This window comes from Homalodisca vitripennis, chromosome 3 (genome assembly GCF_021130785.1).
Source record: "Homalodisca vitripennis isolate AUS2020 chromosome 3, UT_GWSS_2.1, whole genome shotgun sequence".
NCBI classification, from domain to species: domain Eukaryota; kingdom Metazoa; phylum Arthropoda; class Insecta; order Hemiptera; family Cicadellidae; genus Homalodisca; species Homalodisca vitripennis.
Window position 1 is genome coordinate 202,058,774 of NC_060209.1, and position 25,747 is coordinate 202,084,520.

General features: G+C 34.1%; 1 protein-coding gene and 1 long non-coding RNA gene across 7 annotated transcripts in view; one reads left to right on the forward strand and one right to left on the reverse strand.

Moving 5' to 3' along the window:
• Nucleotides 1–1,666: 1,666 nt before the first annotated feature.
• LOC124358033 lies at nucleotides 1,667–18,184 on the forward strand. Its single transcript, XR_006922031.1, has 2 exons — nucleotides 1,667–4,261; nucleotides 17,810–18,184. It is a non-coding gene; the product is annotated as an uncharacterized LOC124358033 (long non-coding RNA).
• LOC124358030 overlaps nucleotides 6,448–25,747 on the reverse strand; it is a 93,538-nt gene continuing 74,238 nt past the window's right edge. The window contains exons 3-4 of one of the 6 annotated variants that reach the window (XM_046810293.1): nucleotides 13,877–14,074; nucleotides 6,651–6,739 (exon numbers count right to left, since the gene is read on the reverse strand). In XM_046810293.1, coding sequence (XP_046666249.1) covers nucleotides 13,887–14,074 — 188 coding nt within the window. In that variant the 3' untranslated portion in view covers nucleotides 6,651–6,739; nucleotides 13,877–13,886. Of the gene's footprint in view, nucleotides 6,740–9,912; nucleotides 10,099–13,826; nucleotides 14,075–18,850; nucleotides 19,048–22,285; nucleotides 25,005–25,747 lie in introns of those variants that run through there. The other 5 variants (XM_046810294.1, XM_046810290.1, XM_046810296.1 and 2 more) reach the window with 5 other exon arrangements.

The following is a 25,747-nucleotide window of genomic DNA, read 5'->3' on the forward strand; positions in this document are numbered from 1 at the left end:
AGTGATTGTCTGTTGAATTTGTTCGTCCTCAGGAGTAGGGTGAGGAGACTTGTCCGGAGTAAATACCAAAGTTTGTACTGATTCATTAGAAGAAAGTTCTGTGACAAAATCACACCTTCATTAATGCTTTGTGTATCTTCTTCAATATCTAGTACATTCCATCTAGTACAGAAAAAGTCTTCTAGTTACATTTAAACAAGTCTTCTGATTTGTTTTGATTTGCACTAATAAAAAATGTTTCCCTCATTCACTAAAAAGTTGCCTATCATGGTTGTGTCACAGCGAGTTGGTCATGACTGTCCTCAGCGAGTTGATCATGGTTGTCCTCAGCCAGTTGGTCATAGGGTTATCTATCTTTGTGGTTTCATCATGGTTGTTGTCTGTGATTTCATCATGATTGTCCTCTATGATGTCATGGTTATCCTCTGCGGTTTCTTCATGGATGTCCTCCATATATTGCTCAAGGTTATTGTGTGCACCATAATTACTGGAATAAAGAACACAGATTAGATTAGGTAGATTATAAATACAACCTAGGTAGGTAGGTTATTGCGTAGAACATGAAAATGCAAATACGTACTTATTCTTTACAAATAGCCTATCTATATTTAGGTAGTTATTGGTTATCTCAATAGGAGTTAATAATTAATTTGTACTGAATTTGGACTGTTTGTGTAATTTCATGGAAAATTATTGAAATCCTATATTAACACGACTTACATTTCTGAGTTACTTGGATCTAGTATGTTTACACATTCAGTGGGATATTCTTCTAACTTGTTCATCTTGGATGTCATCTCCTTGTTCATTGGGATCACCCTTTGTAGGAACATAGTTGTTGTTTACACATTGATCAAGATTGCTCTCTGAACCAGCATTGCTAAAATCAAAGAAAAAATTCAGAACATACATGAATAAAACTAATGGAATTATAACCAAATGAAAACACTATAGACTTTAATAGAAATTTTGATTGATAAAATCATAGCTATTTGAATAAAATACACAAATTTAGCATTCAATTTGGATTCTGGTATATAGCCATTTACCCAGTTTTAATGTTGTTTTTATCTATGTTAATGGTTTAGAGCAAAACATCAGTATGGGTTATTTTAGGTTAGATTTCTTACCTATCAGAAGTGAAAACTCTGATTTCTTGGAGCACACTGATCTTCACTATCATCTAGTGCCTCTAATATTTCACTATCGTTTATGGAAACTCATATTAGTTATAAAAACATCCAATAAATAATATTACAGTTTCTAGGAAAACCGCAAGCAAAATAACCTTAATACATTGAATCAGGCTTTTACATCAGCTGATAGAACCTTACTGCATTGAAAAAGATAATTCATTTAAATAACATGGTTCCATCTGCAAAAATGGAACCTTATTGAACTAAAACTATTTGTTTTTGGGACCAATATGGTTGTAAGTTGCAGTTAGAACCTTCTTCAATTGTAAAAGAGTGACTTTAGCAGATAGAACTATCTTATTTTGCTTATTATTAAATTATCAGCTGACATAAACCAAAAACAGATGTTTAGAATACATTCAGTTTGTCAGTTAGAACCTTATTACACCAAAACCTCATTTTATGAAAAAAATGTCAGTTAGAACCCTTTTATTCTAAACCCACGAAATGTTAACTTGCTTTAGTATGCTTACAATACGTCTACTCGCTATAGCATCCAAACGAAACAATACACTGATAGAGGAAATTTAGACAAGTGAACAGCGCGCGGTAATTCCCTTACTCGGTTCTAACGCGAGTAGGGGAATTACCGCGCACTGTTCAATAAACGTATGTATTACTTGCGGGAATCCCCGAAAATGCGTTTCGTTTTCAAGCAAAGACAATGTGTGGGTTGCCGTTCGTGTAAAAAAGAAAATAACTACCGATGACGTAATCATCATCTAGACTCCCCTACCCCCCATGTCATCCAAAATAAGCAAAGCAAAGACCCCCCGCCCCCCCCATAGTGCTTACGTAATACTTGAACGGCCCCTATGACACAGCTTTGACCTTTAAAATACACATTCAAAACCATTAACGAGTTATTGTTCATTCAGTTTTAATTGCTTTAGTCCATTGTAAACAATAACTAGATCTGTCAATTCAGTATAACTATTATAATAGCAATATACTTCTGCAATTGTTACTAAGGGTTTTCTGAGTTTGTTTTTCCGTAAATATAAATAAATCAGTTCATTCAGATCTAACATATTGAATTATCTAAACAGCTTTTATATATTTTGAAGATCACTAGAGTCATACGATCTGGAAGGTCGAGGCCAATCTCAGAACTGCTCACCAAATGATCGGCTCTTTTTGGTAGATTATGTGAGTCGGATCAGCTCACTGAGTTGCCTTGCACTCATGTCTGAGCTGGAACGGGGCTGAAGTCATCACACAATATCATGAGAACTTTCTCAGCACAACCATCTTCATCCGTAGACGTGTCACGTTTAGTGCCCTCACTATAATAATCTGTAACACTTTGCTTCTTTGCAATTTGTAATAAAGTGTAACACTTACCACTTATTATCGAACTGTACAAAAGAATTAACTCACGATAGCGAGTAGCTAATAGAATAACAACGTAGGTTAGACGCTACGCATGCTACTGTCGTTAGCTATAGAGTAATGGATCAGGTAAACAAACCAAGTCAAAGAATAGACTTGATGAGAAATAGGCCATAACGACAGTTTCTAACGGTTTGATTGGAAATTTCATGCAATACAATATACCACAATGTAGGAAAATTATATTTTGTTTTCTTGACCTCCAATTTAATTTTTATTTGTAATCCTTTGGCTGTGAAAATCAAGTAATTTTATTTCGTGTTTAAGCTAAATACTTTTCCCTCCTGTCCCTTCCTAAAAAAGGGGGTCTGCTGACCCCCCTCCAGTTCCACTGTTCCTGACTTTGACGAAGGACTCTGGCCCTTGAACTATTCTGAACCCTCGTCGACACAATGGTTACTAGCGATACCCTCGTGTTACTACGGCATGTTATAATGACATATATTTGTTTATTAATTTTTTTCATTCAAATATTGTCTCATTGCAATCATGGTTATCCATAACACCAATGTAAAACTGTTTGCCAACACTCAGTCAAAACCTTTGGAGTTTCATGTGATCGAAGTCGATTTTGCCCATATAGAAGTGAAGCTTTACAAAATTTCAATGTATGTCAGTTCGTTCTCGGGATGTCGTGCAGACATACATACATTAATGTTATTTTCCTGCCCCTCGAGGTATAGATTTCACTAACTCTCAGGCAAGTAGCCTACATGGCGCTCTGATATTATTCTGAACAGCGTAAATAATGCAGTTTTAATATTATTATATAGTTTTAAAATATAGCGTCTAATGAGGGTAAGCTGATATACATAAACTGGACGTTCAAACTAGGCATTGATTAACGTGTCATGTCATGAATTGTCATATACGGAGAACATATCGAGTTACAAAAGTCTAATATTCTAATTTATTACAAGTTTACAGAAAAATTAAACATTGTATTGTCGGATCCGAGAACCATTTAACACTGTAAAAGAACGCAACCTGCTTTTTCTCTAAATAGATAAAGGAACTTTTCCTAAGAAAGTCATTAATATTCAGCCAAGGTAGTTTCGATAGAGGTTGAAATGTAAAGGTACCAAATGGGTATAAACAATAAAGTTTATTCTGATATTATATTAAAAACTCTAGCTTAATTATACTTAAAACTTATCGTCAGATACACAAATAAAACTTATTTCACCGCCAGAACTAGGTACGGAGATTAAGGTTCTCTACATGATTAGCTGACATGGGTTAATTATTTACGTGTCTGTCAATTGGTTTTACATAATATGACATATTATGTCAAGCTAATAAATATATGATTACTATTTCACATGTTTAACCCTTATGATACTTTTCAATTTTGGCCCCTACCAAAACTAGCACGCGTGATAATTAAATTTTACAGGAGTTCTTTTAGAAATGTAGATTTTAAGAAAATGTTTTAAAATTAAAGTTTTTCTCGGTCGCTGGATTGTTATGTTTGTTTTTTTGTACTTAAATTTTTGTTTTTCTTCGTAACATATTTCATTGTGGGTTGTAGCATATGACTGTCATTAGGTGACACTGATGACATGACTGTGCACTACAGTCCTGGTTTCCCACGGCGCTGCTGTGCTGGAGGTGTGCTGTTGGAAGACTACACTACGTTGCTGTTTAAGTCGTAGTTGCTTAGGTGAAAACAGGTGACTTTCCATTAGCTACGTTGTTAATTTTGCAGTGTAGTTCATCAATGAGCTGTTAAAATCTTCTTATGTTTAATCAGTTTTAGCCTAGGTTTAGCGTTAAAATATTTTATTCAAATGGGATTATAACTCGATATCATTTCCAAAAATATAATTTTTAATTTTTGTTGTTTATTATGCATTTAAATCTCCACCCTTAAATTATATATAATTGTTTGTTTTATCTCAATTAAAACTTATAAACATATTTCGTTTATATAAAATATGTCATAGTATTTTTTGTTTGTTTTGGGATAATGGCACCTGGTGCAAATGTAACCATTCTTTATCTTTGCTAACAGCTTTTGGAAAAGTATCTAAAGGGGAAAACACAGAATCCGAATAAGTTGATGAATAATGTTGTACGGCCTGTGATCATGTTGTACGGAAAATGACATTTGTAACATTGCCTACACCTAACTATGGTGTTTTTACTGTAATTTGTGCATTTAATGATGGTTACATAAGTAGAGCAAAAAGTATGGAACATTTAGGTTTGGGTCTAGGAAAACATTTGATGATTCGATCAAAAATTAAACTGCAAAAAGTTGAAAAAGTTCGAAAAGAAAATCAGACAGGCTAGGGCTCTTAAAAAAAGGAAGCTTGAGGATCTATTTTACGAACATAAGGATTCAGACAACTCTAAATACTGTTCTGAACAATAACAGTTAAACAGTTATGAAGCTTTACTTTTGTTTCTTTTTGCGATTTCCGAAACTTTTTGATTCTACTTTTTGATGAGCTAATAACAGACATAGGGGTTTAAAAAACGAAATCTGTTGGAAAATAAATATAAAAACACCTTTTGGAGAGTTTATCTACATAATCCAAATTTGTGTTTTTGTAAAAAAATTCGGTTTAATTTTGTATATCTTGTTTGTGTGTGTGTGTGTGTGTGTGTGTGTGTGTGTGTGTGTGTTTTTACATAAATTAAAGATCAGAATAAAATCAGAGTCGTGGCTTGATTAGTTATAGATATAAATTGCATAAAGTTAAGATCGCGCAAGGTAGGGAGTCATACCTCCCTAAGTGCTTATTGTTCTTTATATGTACCTATAAGTAGCAATATAGAGTTTAGAGTTCATTAATATGCAATCGTGATGGAAAGTACTAGTATACATGGTAATGACATATTGTAGATCAAGATACTAAATGATGTTAATGAAGCAATATGTTACTGCATCAATGTAGAGTTTAGAGTTCATTATTATGCAATCATGATGCCAATTACTAGTATACATTGAAATGACATATTGTGTATCAAGATATTAGATGATGTTAATGAAGCAATATGTAAATGTAGCAATATAAAGTTTAGAGTTCATGAATCAGCAATCATGACGACAACTATTTGTTGTACATGGGATCTATATGTTGAGTATCAGGAGACTAGAAAGCGTTAATGTAACAATAAGTAACTTTATCAATATAGAGTTTAGAGCTAATTAACCTGCAATCATGTTGACAAGGGCTAGTTGTACATGGAATCGACATATTGTGTATCAGGAGACTAGAAAGCGTTAATGTAACAATAAGTAACTTTATCAATATAGAGTTTAGAGCTAATTAACCTGCAATCATGTTGAGAAGGGCTAGTTGTACATGGAATCGACATATTGTGTATCAGGAGATTAGAAAGCGTTAATGTAACAATAAGTAACTTTATCAATATAGAGTTTAGAGCTAATTAACCTGCAATCATGTTGAGAAGGGCTAGTTGTACATGGAATCGACATATTGTGTATCAGGAGACTAGAAAGCGTTAATGTAACAATAAGTAACTTTATCAATATAGAGTTTAGAGCTAATTAACCTGCAATCATGTTGAGAAGGGCTAGTTGTACATGGAATCGACATATTGTGTATCAGGAGATTAGAAGATGTAACAAAATTTCGTCAATGATTATGAGACTACCATATTTCATAACTGGGAATGAGAAGATTAATATTTAATTTTGACAATGGAATTATTGTATTAAATGCAGGTGTATGTTTATAACAAATAAAAATATATGTTGCAAGAGATATTGACAAAAATAAGATATTTTGTCTTTATCATAAAAGTAATGCTTCCAATATATGAAACCGAAGATTAATAAAAACCATAATATAACATGTGTTTATATAAAAAAGAAAAATAAATATAATCTTAGGGCATTTAAAAACTATATTTGAGGATTATATTCAATCACAAAACATTTGAATAGTTCAAAACCAACTAAATAATAACAAACAAATATTATTAATGTTATAAATAGATTTTTATGTCAAACTGTTTACGAAGTTGATTGTAGTCCTGTATAGCGCGGAAGCCGCCGTATAAAACATATAAGGTTATAAAGACCCTGTAATAGCGTTTGATGAATTTGTAAATCCTGTAGCGTAGAGTCTTTGGTTCTTCAAACAAGTCGCTGTCCGATTCATCATCTGAATCTTCATCTGAAAAATATAAAGTCAATATTTATGTACCGGCTGAAATTAACTATACTAAAGAAAGTTGGAGAGATTATGTCATGTAACTGATCCTTATATATGAAAAATTTCGTAGTTATTAGTACATTTACTTTTAATTATTAGTATTAAGTAAAACTCAAAATATTGTTCATCAATATGTAAATTTACACTATTTCACAAGAATATATATATTACTTTGTGTTATTGTTACTTTGTTTGTCCAGGAACAATGAATCTGGATCAGATGGTATAAAAGACGTCGAATCTTACTTATAGCAATTTCGAGTTATTGAAGCTCTCTATTTATGGAAAGGATATTATTTAAAAGAAAGAATTCGTCCAGAAAGTTTTGATGATATCGAGAATAATATAGGTGCTGGTGCTGAAGGAGGTGAAAAATAAATAAACTGACGGGATGGAAATTATAACGTGATTATTTCTTGAACGTGCTTATACCTAGACAATCATAGTGCTTTAATTGAGGGCGATATAGAATCACTAAACTGACGTGGTAGCAAAAACGTCCAGAAAATCCTAATGCTGTTTTAGAGGGTGATATAGAATCATTAAACTGGCGTGGTGACAATGATAACTTGAAGATGTCCTGAACGTACTGATATCCAGAAAATCCTAATGCTGTTTTAGAGGGTAATATAGAATCATTAAACTGACGAGATGACAATGATAAATTGAAAATGTTCTGACCGTACTGATATCCAGACAATCCTAGAGCTGTTGTAGAGGGCGATATAGAATCATTAAACCGACGAGATGACAATGATAACTTGAAGATGTCCTGAACGTACTGATATCCAGAAAATCCTAATGCTGTTTTAGAGGGTAATATAGAATCATTAAACTGACGAGATGACAATGATAAATTGAAAATGTTCTGACCGTACTGTTATCCAGACAATCCTAGAGCTGTTGTAGAGGGCGATATAGAATCATTAAACCGATGAGATGACAATGATAAATTGAAAATGTTCTGAACGTACTGATATCCAGACAATCCTAGAGCTGTTGTAGAGGGCGATATAGAATCATTAAACTGGCGTGGTGACAATGATAACTTGAAGATGTCCTGAACGTACTGATATCCAGAAAATCCTAATGCTGTTTTAGAGGGTAATATAGAATCATTAAACTGACGAGATGACAATGATAAATTGAAAATGTTCTGAACGTACTGATATCCAGACAATCCTAGAGCTGTTGTAGAGGGCGATATAGAATCATTAAACTGGCGTGGTGACAATGATAAATTGAAAATGTCCTGAACGTACTGATATCCAGAAAATCCTAATGCTGTTTTAGAGGGTAATATAGAATCATTAAACTGACGAGATGACAATGATAAATTGAAAATGTTCTGAACGTACTGATATCCAGACAATCCTAGAGCTGTTTTAGAGGGTGATATAGAACATTAAACCGACGAGATGACAATGATAAATTGAAAATGTTCTGAACGTACTGATATCCAGACAATCCTAGAGCTGTTGTAGAGGGCGATATAGAATCATTAAACTGGTGGTAACAATGACAGCTTGACAATGTCCTGAACATGCTGATATCCAGAAAATCCTAGTGGTGGATCTGTAGCAAACATCAAGTGACTAGACTAACTTAATGACAATGACAGCAGGAAGATGTCCTGAACTTGCTGATATCCAGACAATCCTAGTGGTGGATCTGTAGCAAACATCAAGTGACTAGACTAACTTAATGACAATGACAGCAGGAAGATGTCCTGAACTTGCTGATATCCAGACAATCCTAGTGGTGGATCTGTAGCAAACATCAAGTGACTAGACTAACTTAATGACAATGACAGCAGGAAGATGTCCTGAACTTGCTGATATCCAGACAATCCTAGTGGTGGATCTGTAGCAAACATCAAGTGACTAGACTAACTTAATGACAATGACAGCAGGAAGATGTCCTGAACTTGCTGATATCCAGACAATCCTAGTGGTGGATCTGTAGCAAACATCAAGTGACTAGACTAACTTAATGACAATGACAGCAGGAAGATGTCCTGAACTTGCTGATATCCAGACAATCCTAGTGGTGGATCTGTAGCAAACATCAAGTGACTAGACTAACTTAATGACAATGACAGCAGGAAGATGTCCTGAACTTGCTGATATCCAGACAATCCTAGTGGTGGATCTGTAGCAAACATCAAGTGACTAGACTAACTTAATGACAATGACAGCAGGAAGATGTCCTGAACTTGCTGATATCCAGACAATCCTAGTGGTGGATCTGTAGCAAACATCAAGTGACTAGACTAACTTAATGACAATGACAGCACGAAGATATCCTGAACTTGCTGATATCCAGACTATCCTAGTGGTGGATCTGTAGCAAACATCAAGTGACTAGACTAACTTAGTGATATGACAGCTTGACAATGTCCTGAACTTTAGATTATATCTGTTTCTGATATCTTGACGCCCTGGAGAGTTTAATTCCGAATAATATTAGTAAGGGACGAGCAGGTAAGGTAAATATTTATTATAAGACTACTCAGTTAGGTACACCTTTTATAGTTGGGAACGTGCATTAAATATTAATTTATGATTGCCCCGATTTGCCTATGTATATTTACAAGTACTATTTCTTAAAATAGTTGTTTATTGTACATACCACTATAATAAATTATTATTTATCAAAACAAGATAGACTCAAATCGAAAATAAATTTTATAAAAGGTAAGTGGTACCTAATTATGCGAACTTGTAAATGAATATTGTTACTGAAAACGTATTAAGGAGCATTACAAACGGTTTGTTTTTTAGGTTGAATATTGTATAAAACTATTAAGTACCGTACAATCATTAAATCTTTAATACTCTAAAATACTTATTAAATTACTTCAACACCGGTTTTTTTTATAAACCATTAAATCACGATATCATGAGTTAAAACCGAACAAATGGTTATTACCTGCGAGAAAACTAGAATATTCTAGGAAATAAATTAGAGGAAAGATAAACTAGGTGATAAGAAGTGTTAATCAACCAAAATTGCCCAAGGATGTTTTATAAATCATATCTGAACACTATAACCAATCAATAAAATATTGTAAATCCTAGAGGCAACTTTATTAATCACAAATTCATACATTTTATACAAGTTGAGTTTGAAAAATGTTTGGTGTAATAAATCAATGGTTCTTCATCATAACCCAGTTGCAGCCCTGAACAAGGCGTAGTACGCGTATATGGCCGCGAAAAGTGGGTAATGGCGATGGCAGAAACAGAGGAATCTGTAGATAAGAGACGGTTGTTTTGTGTCCTCTAAGTCTTCACTGCGCTCAGTGGATGGTTCTTCGCCTGAAAACAGATTGTTAATGGATAGGTATGAACTGGATAGTATCCAGACAGACAATACTACGTGCTGGATCTGAAACAAATGTAAAGTCACTAAACTGTGGTAACTATATCATGTTTTTTTATCAGTAAGCAAAGAGTGATATTTACAAAGAGTATTGCAGAGAGACCTTCTAAAAGTTGCAGCTGTTGACTCTACCATGTGTCTACATTTTAAAAACAACTTTGTTCTGTATGTCTAAATTTACCATGACAAATGGCCAAGATATTCATTCGTTTGAGATCAGAGGCAGGGGAAACTACCGAACTGGTAGGCATAGAACGGTGGTTTACGAACATATGCCTTCACAGGCAGGTGTTCACGTCAGCAACGAGCTGCCCAATTGGATAAAGAATGCCGCAACACCCAAAGAGCAAAAAACCTGTTTCAAACATTTTTTAGCGTCAGAAGTTTTTATAATGTAACCGAGTTCTTGACATTTGGCTGTGAGATCGCCCAATCGGGAAAATGACTTCGCGCTGTAGGTGGATAATTGGCAGGGGATGTAAATTTGCATGAATTTTGTTGAATTGTATGTTTGAATGTGATCCTGATGTGGGGAGAATGCGAAAAAGTTTAGCTCTGAACTTTTAATACTGACGTTTACTATACGTGTATCATGTCTTTGATTGATATGAGGGTCTTTAGCATGAACATTGTCCCAGATAGCATTCTATTTTTAACAACCTTATTGTTCATTTTTAGCAATGTATGAAGGTGATAGCAGGTGATTTTCTTTAGTATCAAGTAAAGTTCTTGTGCTCTTAGAGGATCAGGCTAAGCTAGTTACGAGGTGGGATACTTGATTGAGTTGCAGAGTTTACAGTTTACTAGGAGAGTAAAAAGAGTTATCAAGAATTCAAAGCAGTAGTGTAATTATGGGCAATTATGCTGAGCGGATCGATTAACTAAATAAATATGTATAACACAATTTTGTATATGTGTGGGAAATTGTACAAATGTATTAAAAAAATGCAATTTGTTATTTTATTTTCATTTCTTTCTACAAATAAAATTCTCTACTAGTGTCAATGAAGAAACTTTATCACTACTGTACCTTGATCTGGATTTTTCATATAGACGAGATCTGAAGTGTGAAACTGATTTCTTTAAACAAGAAACAAGGTAATTCTTTTTCCAAAATTACATAAATTGTATACCGATTATAGGACGGTAAAACTATCACCACGCTGAACAACCACTTTGGTATAAGTGTGGTGATTTCCGTTAAATAGATCGGAATGTTTAAAGGCACAAAGCCAAATTCACGTGAGCTGTGTCTGTAAGTATTAATTTTGCGTATAGTAATAGTTACTAAGCCCAGAACATCGTGCAAATATTAACTTAATGTATAATATAATAAATAATAAAAGTAATTGAGTTCTTACCTTATTGTTTTTATCATTCAAGCCAGCATGGTTTTTGCACGTGCCTAAACGTGCCTAACACTTCCGGTGAAGCAATTTTTTTATTAGTTCATATTTCGGCTGAAAGCTAATTAGTTTTGAGTTGTTTCAGGTGGTTTCGTGATTAAGGATTTCGTGGCAACAAAATTTCGTGGTTGTCAATATCTCACGGTAATCATCCAATATTTGTAGAACCAAGGTATGTGGTCTTCAAGTTATAGGGAAGTATTTTTATTTGGATAATTATTTGGGAGTATTTTACGATTTTATAAAGATTTGATCAGGACTGTGGTGTTGAAAGGTTAGTTTAAAGTTAAGTTTAAGTGTTAAGTCAGCGATATTTGTCCCAGGAACGTGTCAGTACTTAACATCAGAAGGGTATAATAAACGCTTATCGTCAGCTGTGAAGGCTAAGATATATTTACTGTTCTATACCCACATGTACTTCGGTATACATGTTCTTAGGTGCATATACAAATTTATTTATTTGTGCCGGTGATTATCGCTAGAAGAATATGAAGAGGTTTAAAACATCGTTTGTAGAGTTTGTATTGTTCGAGATTATGATACCAGTCCTTCCTTTTCTTTCAAAAGCCGATAATTTGAGCAAGTCCTTTCCCATGCTTGAGACCGTATACTGTAACTGAACTATCCACCGATTTTTTAATTTTTAAGGAGGTAATGTCTTTGTCAATGGCATTAAAATTGAGGACACTAAACGTGTTTAAGGGAAACTCTCCAAACGCACTTACATATTGCGTTGTATGTATTTACCTTGACCAACATCATTTATCTGATGTACTTTTTATGGTTATGTTGACACATGCCATGCAATATTGTAATGGTTTCACGCAATAAAGAATATTATTATTATTAAAAAAAATAGTTATTTTCTTCTCCGGGAATCGAACCAGTGGCCTCTCGGTTAGAGACAGCCGCTGCACTACGGTGAATATGGATGTGTGTGATAATCTACGATATGATTAGATATCGTATTTATTTCCTTCGTCAAAGTTTTTCATTTCAATTATTTGTTTTGATATTATTTGAATATACATGTTTTTGTATTGGTGTAATGCACATTATTTGGATTTTACCCGAACAACTCATTTGGACCAACTGGAAAATATTCATCCTTTTAGTATCTAATATTTTTATTTTTGTTAGAAATTACGTTTCCTATTTTTATCTTATTAAGCTGTTTGATGAATAAGGCGATAATGTGTAAATTAAATAATTTCTTGAATTGCATGTATTCTTGACTAGCATTCATTAACTTCAAATAATAACACCCCAGTTAGTGCTTACAAAGTGTAATGGGTTCTTCAATAAACACATAGATCTCGACCAGCAGGAACAGCAAGTCCCATAAACTAAACATACTAATATTGCTGTACAGCTGGAAATGCTTCTTACTATGAGTAATAATCCCTTTAAGGCAATCCCGCAATGATTGGTAATGGGTATCAAATAATAATATTAATTCAGTTGTTCCAGCTTACAATGCTGCAAAAGTACCTTTATGTCAGTCAGCACCTCAGAATGTCCCCTTTCATAGATTGGGATTCCTCTACATTGTGGAAACTAATCCGTAAGATGTAATTTTATATATGGTACTAAAATTCATTATTTTATAACATAATCAGGTACTGAAATAATTAAATATTTATTCAAAATCAACTAGATCTAGTTATTTCACTACGTTAATAATTTTTTTATAGAACCTTTACTAAATAGCATTATAAAAGGTTTGATTCTGGGTCTATTACCGAAGAGTAACACTATTAATTCCTGACCAACATTAAATATGTTCCAATGTTATGACAATTTTTTAAAGGATTATGGTTGACAGCTTCAATTTCGAGTTGATGGCCGTTTTCAGCAGAATATGGATTTATTAAGTACATCAGTCTGCCCAGAAAATAACTAAGTGAAGAGTTTATGAGCCTCGGCGAAAATGAGAAAATGTAATGTTACAACTCTTTGTAATTTATTCATGAGACAGCTCTATCACTGGAAATAAGAAAATGAATCTAACAACTTTTTACGTTAATGGAATGAACTTCCATTCAATAACACAGAAGATAATTTAAATATGTTCGCCACAAGGTGATAACTACCAAACTGTATTTTACCCTATGAAATCAGAATGCCCCAAATAAGTAAATTTAAAGAATTATAATTTAGGAGATAATGAAGTGTTGATAAACCAGAACTACCAAATATTACTTGAGTGAAATTTCTAAATCATATTCGAAGGTAATGTCTAATCAAAAAGACAGTTATAAAGTCTAGCAGCAACTTTATTAAACATGAATTGTACACGTTTCTTTACCAGTTTCGTTTTAAAAGGGGTCTCTTTTGTAAGTAGTAGGCAGACTACCCTTCCTCATGTCCTTTGTAACTAGGACAAAGACCAAAGCAGCGTACATGTACAAGAACACTACGGCATTGTATCTGAGGAAATGATAAATCTTGTAAAAAAGAGACTTCGGTTGTTTTTGCTCCTCATCCTCTTCGTGTGGCTCTATACCTGAAAAGAAATTGAGTCTATGGTTACGTACTGTCTGGTATGTAAACTACAAGATGGTCAAGAGAGATATTTGACACAATCCTAAAATAACTCAAGTAATGTTATCATTGTTTCAATAGCTTTTGCAAAATATACAGAGAAACCTGAATAGAAAGTCAATTGTAAGTACTGTATATGTACATCGATAATGATACCTTTAATTTTTAAGCATATATTTATAGTATTTATACACTAATCAGATTTCTATTAAACTCGGTATTTATATGTGTAAATATATGACCAGGAGCTGGGTTAGGAAATATAGAAGACGATTGTTGCTTTATATCAGAAATGCGGGTAACTCAGTCTCCCAATGTGTAATTTGAAAAAGAGAAATTTGAGGGTAATGTCCTGTGCAGTTTAATAGTAAAATGTTAGATAATGTTCATAATTTGGGTTAACGCGAAAGATTTTATGGTAATCACATCCTTCCGCTTGATATTTTGGGATTAAAACGCACCGCACTCAGTACCTCTTTTTGTGCACTGCAAGTAAATATCATTACATATACAGCGCAAGAGGTAGTTTGCGTTAGTATTTAGTATGAACAATTTTAATATACATTAAAATAATAATATACTCGTAAAACAGCCAGCGGTTCAATATACATCTTTGGTCCTTCGGACCGGATGTATACTTAACAGTCAGGTTGACTACAAATAGATATTTGTTACTGTGATTTATAATGTATGATGATCTACCCCATCAGGCAGTGGCAGTAATCGCGATTAGTGGTGTTAATTACGTCACTGTTTTGTTCCATTATGCATTGAAATAAGAAATGGTGGACAGATTCAGTTTGATTCCGGATAGCAATTTAGATTAAGAGGGTTACTAAATATAAGTTTACTCTACTTTAAGTACTTTTAATTTAAGAAGTCGTAGTAGAGTACATTGTAGAATCTTTCTTTTACAATATCAGTGTTGTCTCCTGTGAGATATGTTAACTTTATGATATTTTTCAGCTGATGTGGGAACCGTAAACTCTGCATCTCAATCAAGTGTGCTTCCTCCCAATTTCATGACAACTCTGCAGCTTTACAAGCCTAGACTGTGTGTGTATCGTATCGTAAAATAATCTCTGCTATCAGCTCTTTTGTTTGGAAATGGATAATGATGGATTTAACAATGAATAGCTATCGCTCTAGTCCCGATGATAGGCCTAACATTCTCTTTGCCTGAGGTTTAGGACAGCTCTAAGTTCTTATTTGGGAACTGCAAACTCTGCATCTTAATCAAGTGTGCTTCCTCCCAATTTCATGACAACTCTGCAGCTTTACAAGCCTAGACTGTGTGTGTGTATCGTATCGTAAAATAATCTCTGCTATCAGCTCTTTTGTTTGGAAATGGATAATGATGGATTTAACAATGAATAGCTATCGCTCTAGTCCCGATGATAGGCCTAACATTCTCTTTGCCTGAGGTTTAGGACAGCTCTAAGTTCTTATTTGGGAACTGCAAACTCTGCATCTCAATCAAGTGTGCTTCCTCCCAATTTCATGACAACTCTGCAGCTTTACAAGCCTAGACTGTGTGTGTATCGTATCGTAAAATAATCTCTGCTATCAGCTCTTTTGTTTGGAAATGGATAATGATGGATTTAACAATGAATAGCTATCGCTCTAGTCCCGATGATAGGCCTAACATTCTCTTTGCCTGAGGTTTAGGACAGCTCTAAGTTCTTATTTGGGAACTGCAAACTCTGCATCTTAATCAAGTGTGCTTCCTCCCAATTTCATGACAACTCTGCAGCTTTACAAGCCTAGACTGTGTGTGTATCGTATCGTAAAATAATCTCTGCTATCAGCTCTTTTGTTTGGAAATGGATAATGATGGATTTAACAATGAATAGCTATCGCTCTAGTCCCGATGATAGGCCTAACATTCTCTTTGCCTGAGGTTTAGGACAGCTCTAAGTTCTTATTTGGGAACTGCAAACTCTGCATCTCAATCAAGTGTGCTTCCTCCCAATTTCATGACAACTCTGCAGCTTTACAAGCCTAGACTGTGTGTGTGTATCGTATCGTAAAATAATCTCTGCTATCAGCTCTTTTGTTTGGAAATGGATAATGATGGATTTAACAATGAATAGCTATCGCTCTAGTCCCGATGATAGGCCTAACATTCTCTTTGCCTGAGGTTTAGGACAGCTCTAAGTTCTTATTTGGGAACTGCAAACTCTGCATCTCAATCAAGTGTGCTTCCTCCCAATTTCATGACAACTCTGCAGCTTTACAAGCCTAGACTGTGTGTGTGTATCGTATCGTAAAATAATCTCTGCTATCAGCTCTTTTGTTTGGAAATGGATAATGATGGATTTAACAATGAATAGCTATCGCTCTAGTCCCGATGATAGGCCTAACATTCTCTTTGCCTGAGGTTTAGGACAGCTCTAAGTTCTTATTTGGGAACTGCAAACTCTGCATCTCAATCAAGTGTGCTTCCTCCCAATTTCATGACAACTCTGCAGCTTTACAAGCCTAGACTGTGTATCGTATCGTAAAATAATCTCTGCTATCAGCTCTTTTGTTTGGAAATGGATGATGATGGATTTAACAATTGATAGATATCGCTCTAGTCCCGATGAGGAGCCTATCCTTCTCTTTGCCTGAGGTTTAGGGCAGCTCTAAGTTCTTCTATGAAGAATGTGCTCACGTCGAATTGCCAGTTCTTCAACATAATTCCCTTCACTGAGACAACTGTTGAACATCCCTAGTAACATTAAAAAGTATTGTTCCTTAAAGGGAAACATGTCCCTAGCAAAGATTATAGCTTAGCTAACATAATCTTTAAAACTCCACTTGCTTCGCCTGTCAACAAAACTTTCTTTAGAATTAGGTTCAATACTTGTTTAGGATATTAAAAAATGATTCGAGGGTTATGTCGTGTTGGTTTGTTCGATTTGGAAGATATAGAATCGTGCAGACTGTGATCTTGAACATTGTGTATGATGTCTTATATACATCTTGGTGATCAAACATTTCATTTCATGACCACTTTATTTTCTTGAATATATCAAACAGAAGGTTCGAATTATTTTCAATTATAGTCATCGATCATAAGCTAACTTTTGAAAATAATAGTTGAAGGATTATAAGAAAAGCTTTCTCAAAACATGTATGTAATGTACAAACGCAAAATCGCAGTTATTATAATAATTTTTGAAAAATAAGATTTCATCATATTCTCTATAAAAGATAACTTTAAATACCCGTGCTGCAATGATATAACAGAGATAATTCGTGATTTCATCGTAGACAAATGTACAGTAAATAGCTTTACCAATGTTATAAATGTTGGATGTAATTGATATTTGACAATGTGAGTGACAATTTGGGTGAACGAGTTGAACATTTGAATCAAATTGGTCAGGCAAAATTATATTGAATTTTTATCTGCTAAGGAATCTCGTCAACTACAATAAAATATTTCCTCTTTTGGAAAAAACGCATTTATTCCTATTTGACGCACACTGCTTCAAAAATATATATAAAAACAAAGTGATTATGTTTATGAATAGATGTTTTACAACATAATTTCGTTCCACAAATGAATTTCTTTATTAGTACCAATAAAGAAAAGTTATTGCTTCACAATGTGATCTAGGTTTTTTGGTTTGCCACTCACTATGCACGATGGATTCTTTTAATTTTAAGTGTCAAAATTGGTGAATAATATTTCATGAACATGTTTCAGGTACGGAGGATGAAAGGGTCAAAATGCAAAAGTTTGCGCACAACACGATGAAAAAATATTTGTTCCTGTAAAATGACAAGATTTACTGTGTTTCTGTATCAAGATGATACAAACTATATTTCACGAAACGTGTAGTAAAAACAACAAAATAACTCGTAACAGTTGATTGGGAGTTCAGAATTCTTTTCACAGGAGATAATACCTGCACATCAGGAGATAAGAAGAACCACTGGGGTCGGAGACAGCAATATGGTTTTTCCGAATCTGACGATTCCATATTCGGGTCGGGGAAGAATATAAATGACCTCATCTCGACTTATGTAATATTACTGTACGTTTTAAGTCTTGAACTGCAGAATAATGCAGATCATACAAGTGTGTGTTATTTAATTAGTCATACGACCTTTCAGCTCAGACCTTTCTGAATTACTAGAGAGGTAGATCCAAGTAATGAAATAATTACCCTATCCTCAATATGGTCTTGCCAAAAAGTGGTAAAATTTGTGCAGTATGTACAAAAACATCATCTATAAAACTAATAAATGTTTGGCTTGACTACCTCTTGAAATGATGTACAACCAAGTTAAATTATAAGTTCAGTATATTTCAATTTACGCTTAAAAGTATAATTAGTTTCTCTTTTCCAGGTCTAGAGTAAGTTGTGGCTGTCACAATTGTTTGTGGACTCTATTATAATTTTAAACACTCAAGGACAAGTAGACGGAGTTACGCTAGGACTCTTAAGAATCGTGAAGCAATCGGCAGGATTTGTTTTAGACTGTTATTAACGTTGTAATAACCCACCCTATACAAATTTCAATTGCTATTCGCAAACTACGGGGGAGACGAGAATATCTAGTCAACTAATTCTTATTGTGGTAGTTGCTTTGACCTCATATTATTTCCAAGGATAAATTTACCGTTGTTCACTTAATTATTGAACATGTATTAATCGTCATTGACCTCTCTCAATATAATGACTCATAGTAATTACAGTTTTGTATAGATTATACTATTGTTTTTTGACAAAATTTGACGTACTATAGTTATCCGCGGGCTGGTGGCGTATAAGATTTACATATTTTCAAGATCGTTATCCACTTCCACGCCAAAGATGTAGACCCCCACCACATACACCAGGACGGCTCCCACGACATAGAAGAAGATATTGTAGAGATAGTTGGTGAAGGGATGATCCGTTTCCTCCGTCGAATCGGAATCTTCGAACGAATCTGAATCTGAAAATCACTGTATGGTGTTAGTCAGGAATTAGGCAATGTCGTTATTGGATGGAAACTCTCAAGTATCATATGGATAATTTATACAGGGTGTGACAAAAGTATCACCTAGTATAATGTTCCTTTTGGTGAAATTAGGCCAGAAATCAAATGCAATCAATAGTCTCCTTCCGATTACAATAAATGTATTGCCCGTTTGTATTTTTAATTTAAAAATCGTATATTTAATAACTAATAAACCAAATAACTTTACCAAACTCTTATTGTTGACAGTGTGTATTATTCAAAACAGTTTGATCGAATTTTCATATTAAATTTCAAAAGGCGGCAATTAAACATATTTAATGTAAATTACCTTAAAAATACTAATTTACAAAGTGTAAAAATTCAATTGTTGTCAAAAATGTATACAAATATATGTTTCTTGTTCCGTTCTCAAACTTTTACCTAAGTGTGAAAAACTTAAGAATGGAAAGTCCATGTTAGGGATAACCTTGAAATAACTTTGAAACGAAAAGAAATAAACCATCGGTTGCATTTGATTTGTGCTTCATTTCATTCAAGGAACAATATCCTAAAATTTGTGTTGAGAGTTTTGCTGCGCCCTGTGTACTTGTATTAATAATGGTTAAGAGCATTCAGACTACAGTAGGACTTTCGAAAGCTTCTTAATAGTGATATATATTTTTTCTGATAGCACACTTTAAATGTCCGTTGATTTTAATAGCATAATTTTTGCTAAAAGTATTAAATTACTATTTTTGGTTCTGATTTTGCGTTTCCTAACAGTACCTACAGTAGATAAGAAAACTCTGTCGTTCACTCGATAATTGGATATATTTTACACTCTATGTTATGTTTTTTTGTGAAATGTAATATAAAATGTTTGGTGATTTATATTTATCTTCAGAAATTGTTGTCTACGTAGACTGTTTGTCTTTCAAAACGAGGAATCAAAGACTGTACGGGAGAAAGAACATTTTTACATTCATTCGGAAAGGATGATTGGTTAGTGTGAAGACCTTAAGGTGTGGTTGAAAACCTTAAGGTCAAGTAGAAGAGCCAATTTCCACTGTACAATCACACAACCTGGATTTTCTATGTAGGGATTTTACCGTAGAAAAAAAAAACTATTCCTAGCCACGCTAGTATTATTGCAGATAAAAATGGGATCATAAATATAAAGCGAAAATATTTTACACAGATTTAATTTTTTCTAGCTTGCTAGATACCATTAGAAATCGGCCGTCTGGCCAAAATCATCGCCAGGCATCTTGGTAAAAATACAAAGTTGTCGGAGTAAGTGTCAGTATACGGATAGCTGAAGCTGATTTAACACTTATATACATGTCTGGGGTTTAATTTTAAGTGTGTCTAACTAACACAAAAAATATGATCTTATAAAAAAATAACCATTTTGTATTTTAACCCTTTTGGTGCTCTTCCATTTCGTCCTGCGTCCTTAAAACTAGCGCGGCTAGTAGAGAATTTATAGCATGACCGGTGAATTCGAGATGCGCCGTAGGCAAAGACGGAACTAAAGTGGTGGGGGGTGGAGCGGCTCAGTCTGTTGCCGTATTTAGCCTTGTGAACTTCTATACGTGCCGCCCAAAAAAACATTCGCTTGTGCCAATTCACGAGTTGTAATACAATTTGTGAATTAATTGCATTGTGCTCATTACGTTTAAAGTAAAGAGTTTGAGAAGGATCATAATGTAAAAAGTAAAATTGGAGGTAGAAAGGTTATACACGGCCAAACAAGAGAAGTGATTGAAATGTTTTACCATTTTATGAAACGGGAAGCAGAAACCAACACACTTATAAATTTGAAGAAAGTTCAACAGCGTGTCGTAGAGGCAACTGTAATTTCTGAAAGTACGCTGAGACGAATTTTGAAGGAGGAAAAAAAATAAGTCCAATTGGCAATTCTTTTAGTACGCCCAACATAGTAAGAAAACGCAAACATACTAAAAGTAATCTGGCCAATTTTGATCTGGGTGTAGTTCGAAGAACAATAAATAATTATCATCGACAACGGGGTTTTGTTATGTTAACTATTGCGTGTGGATCGTTGGCGTTATTGTTATTTTAAGTATACATCATTAAATTAACTTGATACAAGTTGGTAGATAAAACTGAGTTTTTTCTTATTCTACTGTGTATATTGACAAATTAGTTTAACCAGTTTTATATTAATTTTTAATTTAGCAGCTAGGCTATGTGAGTTGAAAATTTTGTAGTGTATAATTGTATCTACTATCGTAAATCCTGAAGCTTACACGGTTAGTATATGATGAATTGAATTTTAATGGCTAACAAAGCGTAACAATTACAATTCTGAACTGTTGTCGTCGTTGGAGATCAAGAATAATATAAATTCCTACCCTTTCCCAATTTATGAGAACCCTTTCTTACCACCAGGTATCTCTACTCCGAACTCATTAAGAAGGGTGAGCTATGAACACAATTTCGGCAGAACATAGTCATTGTTAAGATCACGTACATCCGGTCCCAATATTTCCAAGATTTCCTGTATTGAATTCCCCATCATAAAAGTCCGTCGCCGTAACTTCAAAAGAGTCTAGAAATGTTCAAATATTCTCAAGGTCTCCTATATTAAATTGCTCATCATAAAAGACCACCATGGTAAGAACATAAGGGTCTAGAAATGTTGGCAAACACTACAATATTCGGCTCCCGCCACCACTATGAGCCGGGAGCTGAAAACTCTGAGTAGGGTTAGTAGCACCGTATTCACTCCCCTACTTTAGATTGTGCCCCCACGCGCTCAACTCCTCCTTTCGAGTACAATCGATTTCTCTCTTAGTCTCTTAGTCTAATTGATGTCTCAATAGTTTTCAAGAAAACAGATCTTGTGAGCTTATGCAATACAAACTGGGACTCGGCTACCGGAAATGTATTCAACAAGCTGAGTTTCGCACTGCCTAGGGTGAATTTAAACTTGGTGTGAAAACAAAATGTGTGCTTACTTTGGCTGAATAAAGGCTGAACTCCTAATACTGGTTTCTAGAAATGCTTTTACATTACTCACACACGTTTTGAAGAAACAAGATGATTGATCAATGTGTAATTTCTGTTGCCTAACAAACATTATAGAGAGTGTTTATCTGCTTGCGTTCGACAAGTGGATTGTGCTAGAAAGTTGTAGCCGTCAGTACCTCAAACGCGATACCGCTACAGTCTGGAAGTGATGTTATGTCACATGGATAGAGGTACCTGGAGCAATTCATTCCTATGGTAATATCATGAAAGCACTAGCCTTTTTTCTAATCGCTCCTTGGAGTAAAAATCCTGAGTTACTGTTCTGAAGTTTACCTCAACGCCACAGAGTACCTTTAAAATAGGGGTTGTAGAGATTATGACGTTGTACTTTTTACATTTGACTTCGCTAAAGCTCTGCCTGTCTCACTTGTGGGGTGGAAGAATTGTTATTCAGCTCCGGACGATATCTCCAAAATAAACTGACTATGGCCATAAAATTCGCATTAAGCTTCACTGTATACAAGGAAGAATGAGTTCGGTGATGGTGTATGTCACTCCATGAGATTTGGCTTCGTGTTAGCGTCTAACTGTCTCTGATATCACCGAAAAAATAGGAGAATAAGTAAATTCGTAAACAAACTTAGTACACTCATACTAGATTTATTTACGATGCATTACACTCAACACATGTAGCCTAACGATACTAACACATGTAGCCTAACAATACCAACATGTGTAGCCTAACAATACCAACACGTGTAGCCTAACAATACCAACACGTGTAGCCTAACAAAACCAACACGTGTAGCCTAACAATACCAACACGTGTAGCCTAACAATACCAACACGTGTAGCCTAACAATACCAACACGTGTAGCCTAACAATACCAACACGTGTAGCCTAACAATACCAACACGTGTAGCCTAACAATACCAACACGTGTAGCCTAACAATACCAACACGTGTAGCCTAACAATACCAACACGTGTAGCCTAACAATACCAACACGTGTAGCCTAACAATACCAACACGTGTAGCCTAACAATACCAACACGTGTAGCCTAACAATACCAACACGTGCAACACCATCTTACAGTGACTTAGCGGTAGATTGTTATTATTTAAACACTGAAAAATATGTGATTTCCTATGTAAACTAAAATTTTCAAGAAATTTAATTTATACATAAACAATAATGAATTAATGGTCCATGTTCAGCCATGGAATTTGGCTGAGCGTCGTACTAGAATGAGTTCTATGATGAGTCAATTTCGTGTAAATTTTGTTGCATAACTTTCTGTCTGTTAATCCGCAGGACATCACGGGAATAAAATGAGGTAGATTTGAAATTTTGCGTGCAACCTTATCAAACCATGTGTAAAACTCAGATTCTCATCCATCTGCTATTAAAATAACCATATTCGAGTCATATTTTCTCCACGTGTCAAGAAATTGTTAAATACATAAAAAACCTTTTAAAAATGTTTGTAATAAAATTCTAAATTTTTCTGTATGTGTTTTATTTAAGTGATAGTGTATTTGTAAGTAGTTACTAAAACATGATAAATAAGGTTTTTAACACATGCTTTACTTAAAAACATCAAACGAAAATTATTTATTTTCTTGGGTAAGTCCTAACAACTCAACGTGTATATAAAACATTTGTAAGAATGAAAATATTGTAAACTGCATGTTTTAACCATCGGTATTTAATGTATTAAAATAATGCAATGCGTTTCCAAATTAATACATTTTTCTAGATCCAGTTACATGGGAGAATATTAATAAAACAAACTTTTAGTCCGATCGTTTTCTAAAACTTCAGTGCATGGTTTAACAGAACAAAATTGATAAATGATGTAGTATTTAAAATAGCTAAGTAATAATGTTTCATAAAAGTCTAAGTAGTATGGAAAACTAAAGTTTTTTACATCTTTAGAAACTTCTCTTTTTCGTATTTTCATCTATCAGATCACCCAGACTCCATACTGGACTGGCGTCTAATTGCAATCTCGTTCTCTTTTTAATATTTCGTACTCAAGTTCTTATATTAGCTCAATTCCTTCAAGAGTTTCAGGATGGGGTCTTTTATCATTTAAGATAATATTAAGAGCGTCAGCTATTCATCAGCACAGATAAAAATTATTATTATTAGGAAAGAAACTGTTTAGCGCCGTTTATTTGTTTTGTGTATCATAATGTTTCACCTTTTACACAGTTTCGGATAGCACTATCTATATAGAATAACATAATCCATATTTGAAATGATTTTGAGAATAAAATATAGAATGTTATCGGTGAAACAGTGTAAAAGATTTACTGGTTTATTAGTTTTTAGATGTTGGTGAATTTCTTTGTGGTAAATATTGATATTGGTTATTATCAAAATGAAGAATAAAAACAATCCATAAGAAATTTTAGTATTTGTAAAACGTTTGAAATTACACTACATTTGTTCTTATGCATTTGTCATTAAGTATAAATGGTAACCGCTCCAATTTTCAAAACATTTTTTTATAGAAGTATATCTCTGCTAAATGAGGTGTAATGTTGTCATAGCAACAAATATTAAAGTACTTAATTTTTTAAACCATTAATGTATATAAGTACATTTATTCTGAAATGGACATAATTTATCTTCGAACCAAAAGTGCCAGAATCGGTATTTTTATTTGTAGTGATCATTTAAATCAGTATATTTTTATGTATAATTTTATTTATTGTGAGTAGATCAGGTTTACTCTTATTGTACATAGTAGCGTGCCTTGTTGAGTGTGAGCAGAGTGCATGTGTGGTCACATTTTCCCCAGGCCAAAGACCACGACACCCAATATGTATATGGCGAAGACACCCAGAAAGTAGAGGCTACTGAATCCGAGGAAATCTGTCACGGTTTTCTCGTTCTTCGTCAAATTTAGGTGAGAAAATCCTCCACTCAATTCCTCTGAGGTTTCTGAAATTAATTCAGTTTTTGTTTTAGCATAGTCTACTAAATGATTACGAGTAAATAATTATAACTGATGGAAGTTTAGTTCAATTATGAATTTTTACCCAACAACTTGGGTAAAGTCCTCTAATAAAGTAGGAGTTAACTTTTCTGTAGTAATCACGTAAACATAGTACAGATATTTTAAGGTGGAGATTTAGATACACTATTTTACGTAATTGTATTTCCAGGATTTTCCAGAAACTAATTTTTTTTTTTAATAATTTCTCCATTAAACAATGTTTTTGAGTGTCTTAGCAAAAAAATATGTAGCTAGTAGGTTGGTTAGATTAATGTCTAGTACAATAATTACAGGATTCGTATGGAGATTCTTCACTCAGTTTATTGAAATAAATTAACTCATGAAGAGTTACGTAATCGTATGTTAAGGGCCCACAATCATTCTAGTGTGGTAATGTAGATTTACGAGACGGATAATTGGTTATGTTAACGTGTTTCAAATTAAATCATCCTAATATTCTATTACAAGGTTTCTTTTTCAACCTCCGACTTCACGCCACGACGGCCAGAGTAGTGGCAAGTTCGCGATGTGCGCAGTAGTCAGTCGCGCATCTTCCCCGCTAGAGTTGTCACTGCCGAGTTCAAGTAGTCAGTAAGGAAAAATATGCCTGAAGTTGTTTTGGCCAATTTAAAAATTGTATTACACATATTGGATTACGTTTTTATGTGTATAGACACAAACTGTGAAG